At 37.8% G+C, this 18934-nt stretch overlaps 2 protein-coding genes across 2 annotated transcripts; both read left to right on the top strand.

Annotated features, from left to right (window-relative positions):
* Window positions 1-3873: 3873 nt before the first annotated feature.
* On the top strand, window positions 3874-11485 carry LOC138327137 (uncharacterized PE-PGRS family protein PE_PGRS54-like). The gene is made up of 4 exons (XM_069273121.1): window positions 3874-4419; window positions 4776-4975; window positions 6372-6544; window positions 6981-11485. Exons 1-4 carry the CDS (start codon window positions 3921-3923, stop codon window positions 11437-11439), a joined length of 5331 nt encoding a protein of 1776 aa, XP_069129222.1. The 5' UTR covers window positions 3874-3920; the 3' UTR covers window positions 11440-11485.
* Window positions 11486-11767: 282 nt separating this feature from the next.
* On the top strand, window positions 11768-17686 carry LOC138328122 (uncharacterized). The gene is made up of 2 exons (XM_069274762.1): window positions 11768-13366; window positions 13855-17686. Exon 2 carries the CDS (start codon window positions 14015-14017, stop codon window positions 15860-15862), a length of 1848 nt encoding a protein of 615 aa, XP_069130863.1. The 5' UTR covers window positions 11768-13366; window positions 13855-14014; the 3' UTR covers window positions 15863-17686.
* The last annotated feature ends 1248 nt before the right edge of the window (window positions 17687-18934 follow it).

The following is an 18934-nucleotide window of genomic DNA, read 5'->3' as shown; positions in this document are numbered from 1 at the left end:
TGCCCTTTTTAAATTTCTAGACTGTGCGCGAAAAGACTAGCTCAATACGATGTTTGACATGTTAACATTAATTTAAGACCATCATTTTTGAGGTAACATGTCTATTTTTACAACAATTTGAACTAATTGCCTAATTTGGCATCACAAAGGAGTTCCATATACCTTTCTCCCCAGTACTCAGGATATCAGAGCTCAAATGGAAAAGTCCGTGGCGGATATTTCACAACGGATATAACGCACGTCCTTGTGATATATTTCGATTAAAAGTATGAAACCAAAGATGCTTCCGAAAATCGACCCGTGCCGTCCGAGCCCTAGACCCTAACTGATTACAAAGCATAACACACACACACATATATATATAATACCTTTTGTCAGTACTTTTAATCCAAACAACTACAACATTTTTCCAATTGTAAAAGGTTGTGAAGATTACATGAAAAATAGCGACAGAATGAAATTGATTTTATCTAACAAGAAAATAATAAATTGCAAGCGTCAGCCTAAAAACCTTAAACGTATTTTATGTGCGTCAAAATTTGATTCGAAAATGCAAGATACTTCTGTCACTAAATGTATGCAAAAGCGTTGCAAAACATGTGATATTATTATAGAGTGTAAAAATTATACATTCAAAAATGGTTTTAATTTCAAAATTAAAACTAATATGAATTGTACATCCAAAAATGTCATATACGCACTTATTTGTAGCAAATGCTCAGATTTTTATATTGGTCAGACAGGAATGGAATTGAGAAAGAGAGTTATATTACACCGATAACAAACCAAAACAGACCATCTCAGATATTTAACAGTAAACGAACATTGTCATATGTGTGCTAATGATATTTTTTTTTTATTTTACCAATTTATCAAATGTCCAATTCAGATCTTTTAAAAAGAGAAAATAAAGAAAGGTATTTCATTCAACTTATGAAACCTGTGCTAAATTCAGAACGGGACAAAGGAACTTCATATTAGTTTTTATTTCGTCCTCATGTTTTTGTTATTTTCTTCCAGAACCATTCACAATATCTTTATGTACCATGTCATGACGTAATCTTACTATGACGTCATTGTACTATGACGTCATGTTTTACAAATAAAAGAATTCAAACCCCTGAAGACCGGCTTGAGCCGAGAAAGCGCTAGGGAGAAAAAACTGTTTTATAGTTGTGTTTTTTTTATGTATATGGAAACCATCACATGGACATCGTTCTTTTTTATTTATATATATATATATATATATATATATATGCTTATAAAACAAAAACATCAAAGATTGACAGATGGCGTTTAGAACTCGTCTCACTGGTCAGTGGTCTTGCAGGTGAATTTAATTGTCCGTTGCCCTGGGGATAAGTGTCATACCTGGTTGGACCGGTCTCCTTAATACTCAATTATTACTACAGAGTTAAGCCGAAAACAATAAATCAAAGAATTACGAATAACAATATCAAAAGCAAAATGAATTGATCATAGTTATTCAGTAAAATATCAACATTATTTAGCGAAAGTTTGTAATTAAATGTCTCAAATAATATAATAGATCGAATGTACGTTCTAATACGCAAATTTTCTTTATGAAAGTACAAAGGACATACATTTATAATGTATCAAATGACTAAAACTATGTTTGGGTTTAATAGAAAATGATTGATTGGTACAATTAGTTACTAAATGAAAAGGAAAAAAAGTAACAGTCACTGTGGTGTTCAACATCCGTGTTAGTGTGGACTTCAACTGTAATATATCTATTGCACGATATATATGATGAAATAGCATTTCCTTAAAAAAAAAACAGATTTAAAATTTATATATAATAGTATAGTGATTTTAAAAACTAAAAAAAACACTTCGTGTTATTATGTATACTGTTATTTCATATTATTGTTATTTTCAATTATTTATAAGAGTACAAAATCAATATTTGCAAAACTCATTAAAAGATACATGGCTATCGTGTGAGAGGGTGGAAGTGTGTTGGTTTATATTTCCTATACCAGTTCTAATATGTGTACTTTTTCTTTTCTAAATTGTTTGTCTACTTTTATATATACATATGATTTAATTTATCGTTATTAATTTTATTTTATACTATCTCTACTTTTTGTATTTCTTTTGTATATATCACTCTTCTGTGACATGCTTGGGTATGCTATTACATATCAATTTTTTTTTTCATGTCTATTATATAAGTTATAAGTCTTTTTTATCATCACCTTTATTATATTTATTTATAAAAATACTAGTTTTTGTCATTTCCGGGCACTGGAAAGGATTTATATATAGGCATTGCCTGTTGTACATTCAAATTGCTTTATTATTTTAAGAATTATATTATAATTATGTTTATATTTCTTGTTTTACCAATAAAATATTTTGAAATGAAATAGCATTTCCTTCGAATTCTTGGGTCGAACGATTCGTAATTATGATATTTTTGAATATACTGTACTTGAAAAAAAAAGGAAAATGAATACCGTGAATATCAGTCAGTGGATAAGGCTATCACAGTTGTAGAAATTGGTATTCATTTCTTCTATGAAGTTACTGAAAAAAAACTCATTATTAAATGGAATATTGCAATCCGTAAAATAAATTACACGTCGAATTTATATGTATTCAAGGCGAGGTAAAATGTTTGCGACCAAAATAGACATATGTATATGCTATCTATGATGATCGTGATGTTTACAGTTAAATGTAAGTTTTTGTTCCAATATATAGGACGCCCATCTGTTCAACTAAAATCGAGAAATTCACCATTGCTAATAATACATGCAAACTTGGGTTTATTTGGAAGTTTTATCATTGCTTTTTATTAGTAAAAGTAATTTCAATAACAACTACGTTTTATAATTTATACATAGTTTGATTTCTAAAATTTCCCTTTTCTCATTAATCAATCAACATTAAAACAGATAACTGAAAATTAAAACCTCAATCAATCACGTAATCGAAATTCCGGAACCGCAGACGACATAATTTTCCTTGTTTCCCAGAAACTTATTTGTGCTTTGACACAGGAGATTTCCTTCTTCGACATACTACTGCATTATTAGTTTTTAAACACACATTACCTGGGCGGTTATTCATAAAAAATATCTTTAAAATACCGGCCAAGGTGTCTATCTATGTCTTCAATATTTTTCATCTTTTGAACCAAGTTTTTACACTTCTAAAGATTACTGAATAAACAAAACAGAACACAATTTGTTCTGGGACCATGTTACCATCGTAAAAATCCAAGAATTCAAACTAAGTTATAAGAATAAAATCATGATCGCACAGACCCAAAACATTGTAAAACTCAATCTTATTAAAATACATATCATTATTATCACTATGTTTCCGTAATTGAACGGAGTGGTTATAAGGATCAGATTGGCTATACTAAAATAAACATTATCAAAGTTTATAAACTTCATATTTGAAAATGGGATATTTACATTTTCATTACAGCCCCACTATGTAACAAGCACAGTTTTCATTCACCAGTCTATGAACTGCTATCTGCTTATTATGACGTCATTATCATTGTGACTTTATTGTACCCCTAGGCCTTCCAGCGTTCACTGAAAATGGCTGTTCCGTCTTTGACGATAATGGATTATATATACATTATAGATGCAAAATATCTTGGGATTTTCAACATAAAATTGTTATCAAATGAAAATATAAGCATTGAACATATTTGAGTTGGCATTCATAGCCAACACGAATGCCAACAGGAAATATGCAAATTCCATGAAGTGCGCTAGATGAATTATAGACGTAGTCCATTTGGTGAACTCGGTTATTATGTCACAAACGAGATAATGAGACGAAAACTTAGACAATGCTTTTATGACGTCATAATCGCCAGTGTTCACTAAGCAACGTATGCAACACAGCACAACTTTCGTGCCGTGGCGGCAATGGAGAAGGACGATGAAAACACAGATGAACACTTATCAGACCACGAATCATCGTTTGAGGAACTATACAAAGCTCATATCATATACAGCATAGAAGACGCGGTCATTTCAAATAATTCAGTTTCCGACAACTCGGAAGAATCTACTGACGACTATTTGGGGGTTTTGGAAGCAGTTCGACTTCCGGTTTTGTCATTGTCTCAGCGTTTTGGCCATTTGGTCACAGGTCAACTATCGAAACTGAAACAAGACGAAGAATTTAGTTTCCCGACACACAAGGTATTGATAGACGACCAAACTCAGACAGACTCTGTTCAGCAGGCGACAGCTTCAACAAACAGTGAAAGTTGTATCATTGGCATGGCAGATCTCCTGAACATGCAGTCAACTATCAGAGCATTTGCTGAGATTCTTATGTTGGTGGTAAGATTATCCAAGGCTGTCGCGATTGGTGGTAACATTGCTGAGGAAATCCACACTACCAAGGCATTGTTAGAAGGTGAGTAGATGGAAATAGAATAACAATATATGACATTGCAGTTCTAGGGTCTACCATGTTCTTGCCTATTTCAAAAATAGAAATGAGGGTGAAGGGTATATAAATATACAATTTTGAGGTGTTTATTTGGAACAAAGAAATATCACGGCATCCTCGATATCTAGGGGGTTACTATCACTGTCGTTATATCCACCTCTAGAATATGTAGAAGGCTTTGTCTGCGACAACGAATGAACAGTTAATTTTGTCCTTGTACATTATGGTTAACTTTGTTGCTTTAAAGTTGCCTCAATTGCCTGAACACTAAAGGAAACACTGTTTAACAATTTGTTATATTTCAAACTATTTTTTTGTAGATGTTCGTGCTAAGTTTATGACATTAGAAAAAGAAATCACTCGCAATTTTCTGTCCGACGAGAACAACTCAAAACGAGCCGTTGTCAACACGGTCGATAAAAAGGAGAAATTTGAGTCAGAAGATGAACTGGCGAAACTGCAGTTCTCGGGAAGAGACAGGGGATCTGTATATACAGACGCCCAACCCAGGGTAAGAATGCACTAAGGTAATACTGGACAATGGATTTTGGCGTTTATTGTATTTCCCGAATATTCAGTAGCTAAAATATTTAAAGAAGAGCTGCGAGATGTAGCTTACCTCAAATGTAACCGAGGCATGGGGAATGAAACTTAACAATAGTCGGAGTCATACATACAGGCGTTGATCGCGGTGGATGATTTCTTTTTCTCGGAATACTACGGTTTTCTCCCGACATCAAATCGAGACCACCCTTGATTGAAAAAAACCCAAACAAACAAACAAAGGAACACTTACAGACTTTATACACCGATAATGCTCTTATCGAAATCATACGCAGAAATCCTGTACTCAGTAGCGAAAAAAATATTATTTATAAATTTAAGGCACACACAGAGTAAATCTTCAATTCCATGATATTTGGATGATTTTGCACCCACATCTCATTTCAAAATACTTTATTAAATCATTCGATTTAATAGGGATTGGGCAGCAGGCTATATCTATATAAGCCCTCTCCCTGAATGTACCCACATTCACGCAGGCCTGCGACCTCATAGGAGCGCTTTTATCCATCGGCACGCATACGCATTTATATATTATATTAGGAAAATAAAACAAAACCATCGACATGTATATATACATATTTTATTCTGTTAAGGAATTCAAACAAAACCAGTGGAATTTTACTCACTGCACTTCACCATACTAGTCATTACAGCTCAATGAAACAATGGATATATCATTCTACTGTTTTTATGTAAATCAATGAACCATTTATACTCAATAGTTTTTATCGTCCTTGTGTGACCCCGACTGCTTCGTAGAAACAAATCCTATTGTACTGTTAAATGTCACTGTGTTAATGTTGAATTATTCGGCATAAATAAACAATGAACCTTTATTTAGTTACTACTTATCTGTATATGGACTTTAATTTCTGATAAGATGCATTGGTGCATTGTACACACTCGCCCTGTTATACATCTCATTCTTGAGGTACGATCAGTGCGAATATATTAGATGTACCTTCGAAGCGGAAGATTGATAAAACAGTTTAGCAATGATGAAATATCGCAAGATATTGGATGTGTTTATTTTCTTTTCTTTATAGATTTGCAACGAAATTCAAAGCTAAACGAAAAAATAAAAATATAATTATTTCTATGCTTTATCAAAGAACGTTCATTGATCCGTTTTTATAAGATCGTTCAGTCATGATTTTAGGGAACTGGCGTTACATGTATATGTGCAATCCTATTTTACGCCCATTACTGATTTCAAGATATTTGTACATAGTACGTAAATTGATTATTTCATAGGTTATACGTACATAAAGATAAAATGTATCCAAAAGTAGATAACGAAATGCTAACATAACCTCCCTTCATCCCTTATACCTGTATATTACTTGTAGACGACCCCTGTTGAATCGCTAAGCCGACTGTCTGGACTATTCCAACAAGTGAAGGACACTGGCGGTTTGTCTCCGGAGACGACGTTAGAACAAGAACAGGAAAAAATGGCTGCTGATATGAAGAACATCTTGTCGATTGTACGGGAAATGATCGATGGTATCTCTCTACAGATGTAAGGTTAACTGCAGCGAATGTGTTTCCAAGCAAGCAAGAAAGCAATGATGATTTTTAAGCTAATAACCCAGTAACAACATTAGCAGAGAAATTAAGATACACTTAACAACATTCTGAAAACAATATAAAACTGCTTCTTATATCACACAGATCCTTGTTTCTACTTGTTTTCCGAAGCTGATATTCAGTCTATCAAACAGTGGGACGTGAATAACGACTATATTTTATCTTTTACATTCGTGAGTGTCCGTCTCTTTCTTTCTTTCTTTCTTTCTTTCTTTCTTTCTTTCTTTCTTTCTTTCTTTCTTTTCTTTCTTTCTTTCTTTCTTTCTTTCTTTCTTTCTTTCTTTCTTTGAACCTTAAGGAGAGAGGGAGATATTTAAAACAAGTATCAAGCGATTTGTATTATTCCATTGTTATGATTTTGTTTACAGTAATTTGATGGAAATGAATAAAAGAAAAGCTAGTGATACGGGATCCGATACTGACACAGATCAGTCGTCTGTCATTGACTTGGTCACAGGTGACGTTAACGAGGCGAAAACGGACGGCCCCTGTCCAGACAATACAGACAAAAACCAAGCCGAAGCATCACCAGTTGTATCAAACCACTCACACATATCGATGGATGACCTAGCCGTGTTTTTCTCGGCGCTTTCACATTTCGCAAGTGATTCAGGAATAAGTATTGGGACTTCCAGTGTATCACGCGACGGAAATGACGCCGCGACGAGAGCTCAAGAAATTAACGCAAATAAAACCGAAAACCCAAAGGAATTGGTCGGTGACAATGTGCAAAAACATAAGAGTGGATTGTGTGATAATTTAATTGGAGAATCAGATTTAGAAAGTGCTGGAAGTAACGAAGAAGAAGCGCGGGGTGTCAATGGCAAAGGTTTGAATAATATTGATAATAAGATATCGGACAACCAGGACATTGATAGTACAGAATCAAGTCAGCATGAAGTTGGTGATACAGGAGAGGGATGTAATGTTTGTGATCATGAAGTGGATCAAGATGGTGATCTTGGTTGCCAAGAATCGGAAATAGCGAGGACTGGAAGTCAACATTCTTGCCAAGACAGGACAGGTGTCGACAAGGAATCATATAATGGAGGAACTGATAGTGGGCAAAAAATGAGTGAAAGCGGAACTACTGGCACACACTCAGGCAAAGGCCAGGTTGATGGGCAAGAATTAGACCCATATGGACGCAATGACTTGAAATCAGGTCAAAGCGAAAATAATGGCGAAGAAATATCGGGTGTTGGTCAATTTAATGACCACGGTGGAACTGATGCTAAGGAAGTTGACAAACACGCCTCAGATGATCACGAACTGAATCTGGGCGGATCTGGATATAACGAGCTAGGTAAAGACAAAGGAGAAGTTGCTGCTGATGAATCATCAGATCGAAGCAGAAATGACGAAGATCAAGAATCGGGCCAAGGCGAAGCAGGTGGTGACATGGAATTGTTACACAGTGAAGATGGTGGCAGAATGAAATCGGATCAAGGCGAGACTAATGGTGTTCAAGAACTTGATTTAGGTAGAGCTGGTGGAGGTCAAGAATTGAACCAAGACGTAACTGGTGGTGGCCAAGAATCGGGTTCAGGTGGAGTAAGTAGTGGTCAAGAATCGGGCCAAGGTAGAGCAGATTGTAGTCAACAGTCGGGTCAAGATGGAGCTGGTTGTGGTCAAGAATCGGACCAAGGTGGAGCTGGTGGTGGTCAAGAATCGGGCCAAGGTAAAGCTGGTGGTGGTCCCGATTCGGGCCAAGGTGGAGATGGTGATAGTCAAGAATTGTTACAAAGTGAGAATGGTGGTAGACTAGAACCAGGCCAAGGCGGAGTTTGTCATGTTGAGGAATCGGTCCAAGGCGAGAGTAATGGTGTTCAAGAATCGGATTCAGGTAGAGCTGATGGTGGTCAAAAGTTTGGTCAAGGTGGCACTGGTTGTAGTCAACAGTCGGGCCAAGGTGAAGAAGGTGGTGGTGTAGAAGTGGGTCAAAATAACTTTGTTGGTGGTCAAGAGCCGGGCCAAGGTGGAACAGGTGTTGATCAAGAGTCGGAACAAGGTGGAGCTGGTGGTGGTCAATATTCCGGCCAAAGTGGAACAGATGGTGGAGAAAAATCGGATCAAGGTAAATCTGAAAGTGGCCAACAGTCGGGTCATGGTACAGCACGTGGCGGTGAAGAATTGGGCCAAGGTGGAACAGGTGGCAGTGGTCAAGATTCCGGCCAAAGTAGAACAGGTAGTGGTGAAGAATCGAGCCAAGGTCAAACAGATGGTGTTCAAGAGTCAGGTCAAGATAGAGCAGGTGGTGGTCAAGAGCCGGGACAAGGTGGAGAATATGGCGGTCAAGAATCGAGTCAAGATGGAGCTGGTGGTGGTCTACATTCGGGCCAAGGTGGAACAGGCAGTGGTGGTCAAGAATCGAGTCAAGGTGGAACAAGTTACAGTGAAGAATCGGGCCAAGGTAGAGCATGTGTTGATAAAGAATCCGGCCAAGGCAAATCTTTTGGTGATCAAGAATCGGGTCAAGATGAAACTGGATGTAGTCGACAGTCGGGCCAAGGCGGAGCTGGTGGCGATGAAGAATCGGACCAAGGTGGAGCATGTGACGGTGAAAAATCGGGCAAAGGTGGAGCACGCGATGGTCAAGAGTCGGGTCATGGCAAATCTGTTGGTGGTCAAGAATCGGGCCCAGATGGAGGAGAGGGTGGTCAACAGCCAGGCCAAGGTGGAATAGGTGGCAGTAAAGAATCGGGCCAAAATGTAGCAGGTGGTGGTCAAGAGTCGGGCCAAGGCAAATATGTTGCTGGTCAAGAGTCGGGCCAAGGTGGAACATGCGGTGGTCAAGAGTCAGGCCAAGGTGGAACAGGTGGTTGTCAAGAGACGGGCCAAGGTAAATCCGTTGCTGGTGAAGAGTCGGGCCAAGGTGGAACAGGTGGTGGTCAAGAGTCGGGCCAAGGCAAATTTGTTGGTAATCAAGAGTCGGGCCAAGGTGGAACAGGCGGCAGTCACGAATCAGGTCAATATGGAACTGGTTGTGGTCAACAATCGGGCCAAGGTAGAACAGGTGGCAGTGGTCAAGATTCCGGCCAAAGTAGAACAGGTAGTGGTGAAGAATCGAGCCAAGGTCAAACAGATGGTGTTCAAGAGTCAGGTCAAGATAGAGCAGGTGGTGGTCAAGAGCCGGGACAAGGTGGAGAATATGGCGGTCAAGAATCGAGTCAAGATGGAGCTGGTGGTGGTCTACATTCGGGCCAAGGTGGAACAGGCAGTGGTGGTCAAGAATCGAGTCAAGGTGGAACAAGTTACAGTGAAGAATCGGGCCAAGGTAGAGCATGTGTTGATAAAGAATCCTGCCAAGGCAAATCTGTTGGTGATCAAGAATCGGGTCAAGATGAAACTGGATGTTGTCGACAGTCGGGCCAAGGCGGAGCTGGTGGCGGTGAAGAATTGGACCAAGGTGGAGCATGTGACGGTGAAAAATCGGGCAAAGGTGGAGCACGCGGTGGTCAAGAGTCGGGTCATGGCAAATCTGTTGGTGGTCAAGAATCGGGCCCAGATGGAGGAGAGGGTGGTCAACAGCCAGGCCAAGGTGGAATAGGTGGCAGTAAAGAATCGGGCCAAAATGTAGCAGGTGGTGGTCAAGAGTCGGGCCAAGGCAAATCTGTTGCTGGTCAAGAGTCGGGCCAAGGTGGAACATGCGGTGGTCAAGAGTCAGGCCAAGGTGGAACAGGTGGTGGTCAAGAGTCGGGCCAAGGCAAATTTGTTGGTAATCAAGAGTCGGGCCAAGGTAAATCCGTTGCTGGTGAAGAGTCGGGCCAAGGTGGAACAGGTGGTGGTCAAGAGTCGGGCCAAGGCAAATTTGTTGGGAATCAAGAGTCGGGCCAAGGTGGAACAGGCGGCAGTCACGAATCAGGTCAATATGGAACTGGTTGTGGTCAACAATCGGGCCAAGGTAGAGTAGGTGGCGATGAAGAATCGGGCCAAGGTGGAGCTGGTGGCGGTGAAGAATCGAGCCAAGGTGGAACAGGTGGTTGTCAAGAGTCGGGCCAAGATGGAATAGGCAGTGGTCAAGAGTCGGGCCAAGGTGAAACAGGCAGTGGTCAAGGTAGAGCAGGTGGCGGTGAAGAATCCGGCCAAGGTGGAACAGGTGGTGGTCAAGAGTCAGGTCAAGATGGAGCAGGTGGTGGTCAAAAATTGGGTCAAGGTAAAACTGATGGTGGTCAAAAGTCGGGCAAAGGTGGAGCTGAAAATCACCGATCTTGTCAAGATCGTGCTAGCAATGGCCCGAAATCCTGCCAAAGTGGAGTTGATGGTCAAGATCGAGGCAAATGCGGAACAAAAGATCAAGAATCGGAACAAGCTGCAGCTAGTGATCAGGAATCGAACATGAGCGACACCAAGATTCATGAATCGGAACAAGGCAATAATGATGGACATGAAATGGGTAAGGCAGATGTCAGTGGCGAAGGTTTGGGACAGACAGCAATTCCTAATCAAGAATTTGAACACTCAGATATTAGCTGCCATAACAAAAATAGAAGAGAGACAGAGCTTGATTTCGGAAATGAAATATTACGGCCCCGGCCGTCTCATTCGGACACGTGCATATCAACGGGAAAAAGAGGACGACTTCAGAGCCTCTTATCAGACGGAAATGAAATGGCATTCATAAAGAAACGGAAGTCGCAGCCGGATGCGCAACCACAAAAAACAGGAAATGAGCAAAACTTGGGCAAGCGATTGATGCAGGCCACCTGTGCTGCCGTGTCACTAGCCGGGTTGGTGGGAGCGATGGTAAAAGGTCCCTCGGGATCTCCGTTGTTACCTGCCCTGCTGGACGACATGTCAAGAGTACTAGACCTGGAATATTTATAAGATCAGTATAAGTTATATACGTCATACTAAGTAAAACATGATGTCTAACATCATTTCTTTGTTTTATTTTGCAATGTTTCTCTAAAACCACCATAAAATATCAAAGAAACACAATTTAACAAAGCATGACAATTTATTGACTCGTGCCCTATCCGGGCCTCAAACTCACGATCTACGGCACCCAATCGCCTAGCCAAACATACCTGTGCCTTCTACCACTGCGCTACAGGGCATGTGGATGTGGCGCAGTGGTAGAAGGCGCTGGTATGTTTGGCTAGGCGATTGGGTGCCGTAGATCGTGTGTTCAAGGCCAGGATAGGGAACGAGTCAATAAATTGTCATGCTTTTCTTTGATATCTAAAACCACCATATCAACATTATATGTGATTTAGCATTGTTCCAAAATACTGTTAAAAATTGTTAACGTTAAATCTAAAGCAAGCACTCTCATATTTTTATTTTCATAGAGTAATGATCCCTTCACAATGACCAAAGTATGTTAAAATATCATACTTTTGGTTAAGGCTGTTTAACTATAGATGAGTATAAGGAATGCTACTTGTTTAAAATGGAGTCAACATTAATGTGTGCGTTAAAGACAGGTAAGCTTTCCCATATAAATATTTCTTTACTGTTCTAACTTTCTGTCCACTGCTTTACAGGTGTTTCTCTGACAATATACTTGTACACATGTGGCCTTGGCTGTTGACAGCATGCTATTTAACAAAAGCAAAAATAAGTAATGATACGTTCGTTCATGCGGCCTGAAATCATGTACATATATAATTCGAACGAACGGCAATGCAAATTGGTTCATTTTGATTAACTAACTTTAATGTTTGTTTGTGTGATTGTTTTAATTATGACATACATGTAAATCAATAGCGCACTTATGTGTTCTCTGTCATTATTTAGTGCAGACGCTATACAAACGTAATGTTGGTTGGCGATTTGTACCAAAACTCACCAACTTGGTAACTTATAACCCACGAACGTATTGACTGAAGTTTTAATGGCGTTTCCCTTACTTTATTCCTTCTAGTGATTTTATCTTATTTGCACATTTTGAATTGTAAACAATCGCAAATAGAAAATAACATTGCGATTGTTTGTTGTTTGTTTGCTAAAATACTGGTTGGGGTAAACAAAAGCTCTTAAAATTTTTACGCTATTTTTTAAGATTGTCTATGGATGATTAAATTAGTACAATAAAAGAACAACATTACGTTGGCTGAAACCACAATAGTATCTCTATGTCATACCGGAAAGAATCCATCATAGAAAATGAGCTTCCTTCATCAATGTTTTGATCCGTGTTTTTCTGTATTATTTTGTTATCTGTTTAATAAAAACACTGAATCACGGGTTTATCCTCATGCTCACTTTTAGCACGAAGTAAAAAGATTTTCCGGTTTGAAACAGAGAATAGATGTCTTTTATAAGAAAACTAGGTTATCTTTTGGTTTGTGTTGATATGTGATATCCAGTATTGATGTTGATGAACGAGCTTAGATACTCCCGTTAACCATAATTGATCAGAATATACGTAGCCATTTTGTGACGTCAGCAAAGATAAATGACGAGCACCAAGCAAATCGACATTTTTGATTGGCTGTTTAATGTGTCCATCAATATGCAAATTACTTTAATAAAACTACGCTCTATATCATAAGTATACCAGCGAACCTGATTGATAAAAAACACGAGTGTCTGCCCCCATTGGTTGGGACTGACAAGGTATACATCAATGGTAACGAGCATCAGAGTGTGGCCAAGGCTTTATAAGGCGTAGCTATAACTAAGACCAGCATAAGGCAGGTGCCTTGGAAAGAACAACTTTGTAACAGTGAACTGGCTAACACTTCACGACATCTAATACATATTAGGTTTTTACCTGTCCAGGAAACACCGCTACACGCGCTAACAGGTAAGCTACAACACAACTAGACTGGTATCTCTAACCCCATTATTAATTGCATTGTGTTTTTGTGGACTCAAATAAAACCCATTTAAGTCTGTTTTTGTCTCTGTTAGACATTTAAAATTTTTGTTTTTGCCTTTTATGCGTAAATGCAAATTATTTGACGCAAATATCCTTAATGATTATTATCATGATTATTAATTGTTAATGAAGAACACATTCTTTTATGTAAGAATAAAACATGCATTTAAATGATAATTAATATCTGCACTGTATACTGAGCCCATTCTTCAAAGTATTTCTTAAATGCACAATCATGATAAGTAATTTATGTACGCGGTAAAATAAATTTATATTTGATGCAATCCATCAAGAAAATCTATATGAATCCGGCACGTCGTGGCGTGACAGATCACCCTATTTGTAAATAGACACACGTTGAAAGAAGCTAAAGTGAATTGTATCTAATTATCCTCCATTTTTTATATTCATAGGTATAAAAGAGAGGAGGTTTGATATCCAACAGTAAGCTCGACAGCGTATCCGACAGTGCGCAGCTTTCAGCAGTTGACACTCAGACGAATATACTGCAGTGCAGACTTGCATCTTTCCTGTCAACATTCATCGACATAGGCTCTTAGTATAGAAGCCAAGATGATGATATTAGTAATTTGTACTGTTTTAATTCCAACAGTATTTACGAAAACTTTCATTCTTCAAGCCGACAATTCCAGAACAAGTGCAAACCATCCTGTCATTCATTTGGCAAATTCTTCTAACGGCAATACTATCATGGTGAACGAATTTGAACCATTGTCGATAAACTTCTGCATACGAGAAAAGACAACTTTACGGCTGAATAACTTCAGGTTTTCAAGTGATAATGCAAATGCATTATTTACAGTCAACCTTGACCACGGCTACTGGCTTGGGACTTACTACTCTCCGCCTAAGGGTGGCCGGGAGACCTTCATTGACACCGGCAGATTTCCCAGGGTTTACACATTTGACGCCGGTTGGCATGTGTTGAAAGTCGACGTCAGACCAGGGTCGTCGAATATCACAGTTGATAACATTGAGTTCGACATTGACGATGAAAGAATGAATTTGGAAATTCTTCAATGTACTATTATGTGTATTCCGGAGGCGAACTTTGGCGTCAGACGACCTGCCTTAACAGCAAACACTGAGAGCGCTGTAATAGTACAGCAGTCCTATGACACAAAATGCGCAGAAGTCGACAACGTCAATGTTCCAATATACAATCCGGCGGTAAGTCAGTTTCTTATCACTGCCACGCTTCCACAGTACAAATCGTTCGCAAACCGTCGTCATGACAACCTCACTAATTGTCCTCATCTGCCACCAGAGCTGTGGAAATTCTCCAACTTTATAGCCAACTCCGACACCAATGATATACGCGGACAAAATTCCAGTCTCATATTCATTGCAAAAGACTTTAATTCAAGAAAATCGATCGCTGTCATTGCCTCATTCAAACTCGAAGGTGAAAAAGAAGGAAGTATTGATTCCAAAATTGGAAATGAACTATATTTGAGATTTAAGAGTCTTCATGTTCCAGTAACGGTAATGATGCAATACCGTGAAAGGAGTGGACGCCTTTCTGATCCGTCTGTTCGGACATTCGACCCGCAACACCTGGAACAAATGTGGACCATTCCAGACTTTACTTGGATTGAAGACACCGATAATTACATTGTACTGTCTATGGAAGCGGACGTCATTATCAAGTTTGAGGTTGATTACCTTCAGTTAATCAAACGACCCATGGTTCCTGATGAGATTTCAACCATCTACAGAAGTGATGACGTCATTATCGAAACCGTGAATGTTCAGCTTTCCTGGCTCGCACCAAAAACGATGACCGTACGTTTGAGCAATGGCGTCATCGCAGAAAATATTACATTTATTCGTATTTACCGACCGATCCCATGGAACAACGGATACGCACAGGTCTTTGTTCTTTACAATGACGGAAATGTGCGACTTCTTCCGACAGCTCCAGATGGAACCGATTGGATTCCATTCGGAACTTCGGTGATTATCGGTCAGACCAAAGGCGACCGGATTCGACCATACACTATCATAACGCAGGTTGACATCATTCCCGAGCGTTGGCAAATGAAGGTTTACTATGAAGATGGCAGTTCCCTTAAAATGAGTCTGAACAGCACAAACGATGAAACACAATTGTTTGTCAGTGACATGAACTTTATGCAGGATCGTGTCACTCACCCGTTTGCTACTATTCGCTCTATGTATGTGGATGAAGGGAATACTGATGTGGACAGCGTCAAGATTGACAACAAAGATACATATAACATCATGGATAATTGGGGGTCGCTGACTGGCAGATCGTTTGCCTTCCATCGCAGGTGTATATCTACTCACCTTACCCTTAGTCCGGATATCCAAGTTGACCTACTGGAGACGAACCACCCCATGCCAACACCCAGCGCGTCACCAAGTACATTTAAATAGGCTGATTTATTTTACTGTAAACCAGCATATTTTGGTGTGCGATTATATTTGACGTATTTCGCAGGTAATAAGACTCAGCCACGAAAACAACAGAGCGTCATAAATTGTAGTTGGAAACATTGTATATCAGACTTCCTAATGAGATATCCGTTGATGAAAAATTCAAGCAAATTGTTTATCACGAAAGTAAGAGCATCTCTTGCTAAGCATGTCTTAATGTTTTGGACTTTTCAAATTTACTTTGCTATAAATGATATATATTTTGACAATCCTGACTTAATTTAAGTAGATAAGAGAAAAATGCATTATGTATTTTAATACTATTGCAAGTTTATCTTTGCGGAATTGCTCATCAAGAAAAAAACACTTTTAAAAGTTAATTGACAAATAATTGTTATAAGGATTAAATAATTGAAACATGTAAGTCTGAATAACATTTTATTGTGATTTGAAATCCACTTTATCTTCTTGTAAGATACTGTTTTGTGTATTTTTTGTTTTTGTTTTGCGTCTTTGAGTTGTCTCAAATAATTTTCTGTTAATACTTATGTAGTGAAAGTTTGTCACTACCTTAGCTGATATGTTTTTAATGAAACTTTCTTAATATGACTTAGTAGTACTTACAAACTTATCATTTTAAGCGTTGTTATGTGTCATTTTTCTGAAAATGTAAAAATCGCAGAAAACTTATTTGTGTTATTGTCCCAGAGTCCATATATCTGTCTTTTTTATTTCCCATTTTAAGTGTAATTAACATTTTTATAACTATGACTCATTGTAAAGAAGAGAAATCTAGCCCTGTCCATTTCTAAAGTATCAAAAAGCATTGATAATTCAAAAATTCAAACATTTTTCAACTCGTAATGTTGCATCAAATTTTTGTGATTTTTGTGCCTAACCTCATTAAGTTTTTGATATCAATTATAAATTGAACACTTTTAGAAATTCCGAAAAATATGCTAGTGAAATACATTTTAGATGATATGGGTTCAAGTGGCTTGGCGGTAGTGAAATGTTCTCTGTAAATCCAGAAGTCATATTTGATCTCAAGTTTGTTATTATTGTTTTAACGGTGAGTGTATGAGTGGTTTAATATTTTTTATTTCAAGTTTGAAACAATGCCTTTTATTCTTTATTACACATTATTCAACCTAATCAATATAAAAAAGGTCTATAATAATTAAATGATTGATAAGATGCATCTCTAATTTGCATGATTATCATAATGTCGCATTAAATACATTTAAGATGAGTTAATAGAATTCACATGACTGATTAAACTGCAAAGACATACTTAAATGTTAACATTTAAAATGATGGATTAGATTAGTTGATTAAATTAAAAAAAGAAATTGCTTAATAGTTAAATTAAAAAGATAAATTGTCTTGGCAGATATTAATTAACTTAGACATGCATTATCTGAAGTTGATGTACCTCTGCCTCGATCCCATGTGAATCACACTAACGCTAGATAAGCGTGTCATCTGGGGTCGAGGATGAGTGAACACGACAGTCAGAAAACCTCCACAGCTAAAATGTGACTCAATGCTATTATAATTAATGATTGTCCAAATCTGTGAAACACGTGCTGTGAGGTCATCTGACTTGAATCATGCAGTAATTATTACAAAATGCACAATTATTTAAGTGTACGTTACGAAATGTGTGTGAAATGTCCGTGCCTGCCTCTGTTTGATAATTTATTCTATTATTGTTTTCGTAAACATCAATCATAACTCTTTCCGTGTACTTACTTTGTTGAACTTGTCATAAATGTCACCGGATATTTAATTATTTAGCTCAATAAATTGAGTTTTATGTATTATTGTGGTTTTGTTGGTTTCTATATTTAAAAAGAAGACAATGGGAAGGTGTATGATCGACATTACTAGAGCACGCGATACAACCACTGATGTGGTTAATGCTTCTTCCGCTGTCATCACTCATAGTTCTATGTTTGAGCGAAATTGACCTAGTGCTAAAATCTTATAAAACTGCAACATGATACATTTGAGGATCATAGCAATTACAGCAATAAACCTGATCACCAAGCAAATTCTTATGCAACTAGTGAAGTAAATGCATGCAAGTCCAAAATTATAAATTCAAAAACAATACGTATTTTTTTAGTTCCGGCACTTTCTTTTTGCATTTGTTCTCTTGTATCTTGTGTGAAAACCAGTCCGATTTCCCCTTTGTTTGCCTCGTACTTTTCTGTTTTGCTTAAATTAATCTTCATGGATGCCATTAATTCCTTACTTCATAGTGATTTAATTGATTTGCAAAGTGTTTTAATTTAATTAAAAGGGATATGGTCAATACTGGTATTTTTGATATTACGCTTTCTTTACGAAGACTACTGTATTAGAATCAAGGATACTGATGACATAAATATCAAACTGCTTTAAAACGATTTTTACTGGCTAAGAAATCAGCTGGGACGGTGAAGAACTTTCAATATAACGTTCCATTTCTATGTAATTGGATTTCATATGTTACATTCATTTTTATTCGTTAGAAGCTTGAGTTTTTTTTTGCATAGACTGAAAGATGTGTACATCGAGTATTATGACGTCCTACACGAAGAACGTTTGCGTGGGAAATTTTAAAAGCGTCACAGGCATTGGTCAAATTCAACTACGGGCAAAGATATTAATGCGCCACGTATGGATTTGCTTTATAGTAAAAATAAGTTGAAGCAAGAAACCTAAAACTTAAGTAGTATCTCATTTGCTTATTCAAATTAAATTATCCTATAACTAGCCGGTCCAACCATGTCACACGGCCATGTCATAAATATCGTAAGACACATATGTCACACTATTGTGACGTCACATGTAGTTTTTACGTCATAATCTATTTATGACGTCGCATGATTGTCTCAGTAGACGGAAAGATCACGAGCCGGATTACTACTGTTTTATAAAGAGACGAAACTTTTTATAAGTTTTTACTTATAATAACTCTATTGTTAAAAATTATGTGATAAATAGAATCTTACACTCGTGACTATGTGATATGAAGTTTATCAAATCAAACTCGTTAGATAATTTGATATGCCACTCGCCTAA

The sequence above is a fragment of the Argopecten irradians genome, chromosome 7 (genome assembly GCF_041381155.1).
Source record: "Argopecten irradians isolate NY chromosome 7, Ai_NY, whole genome shotgun sequence".
Taxonomy (NCBI): Eukaryota; Metazoa; Mollusca; class Bivalvia; order Pectinida; family Pectinidae; genus Argopecten; species Argopecten irradians.
This window is presented reverse-complemented; position numbering and strand designations above follow the sequence as displayed.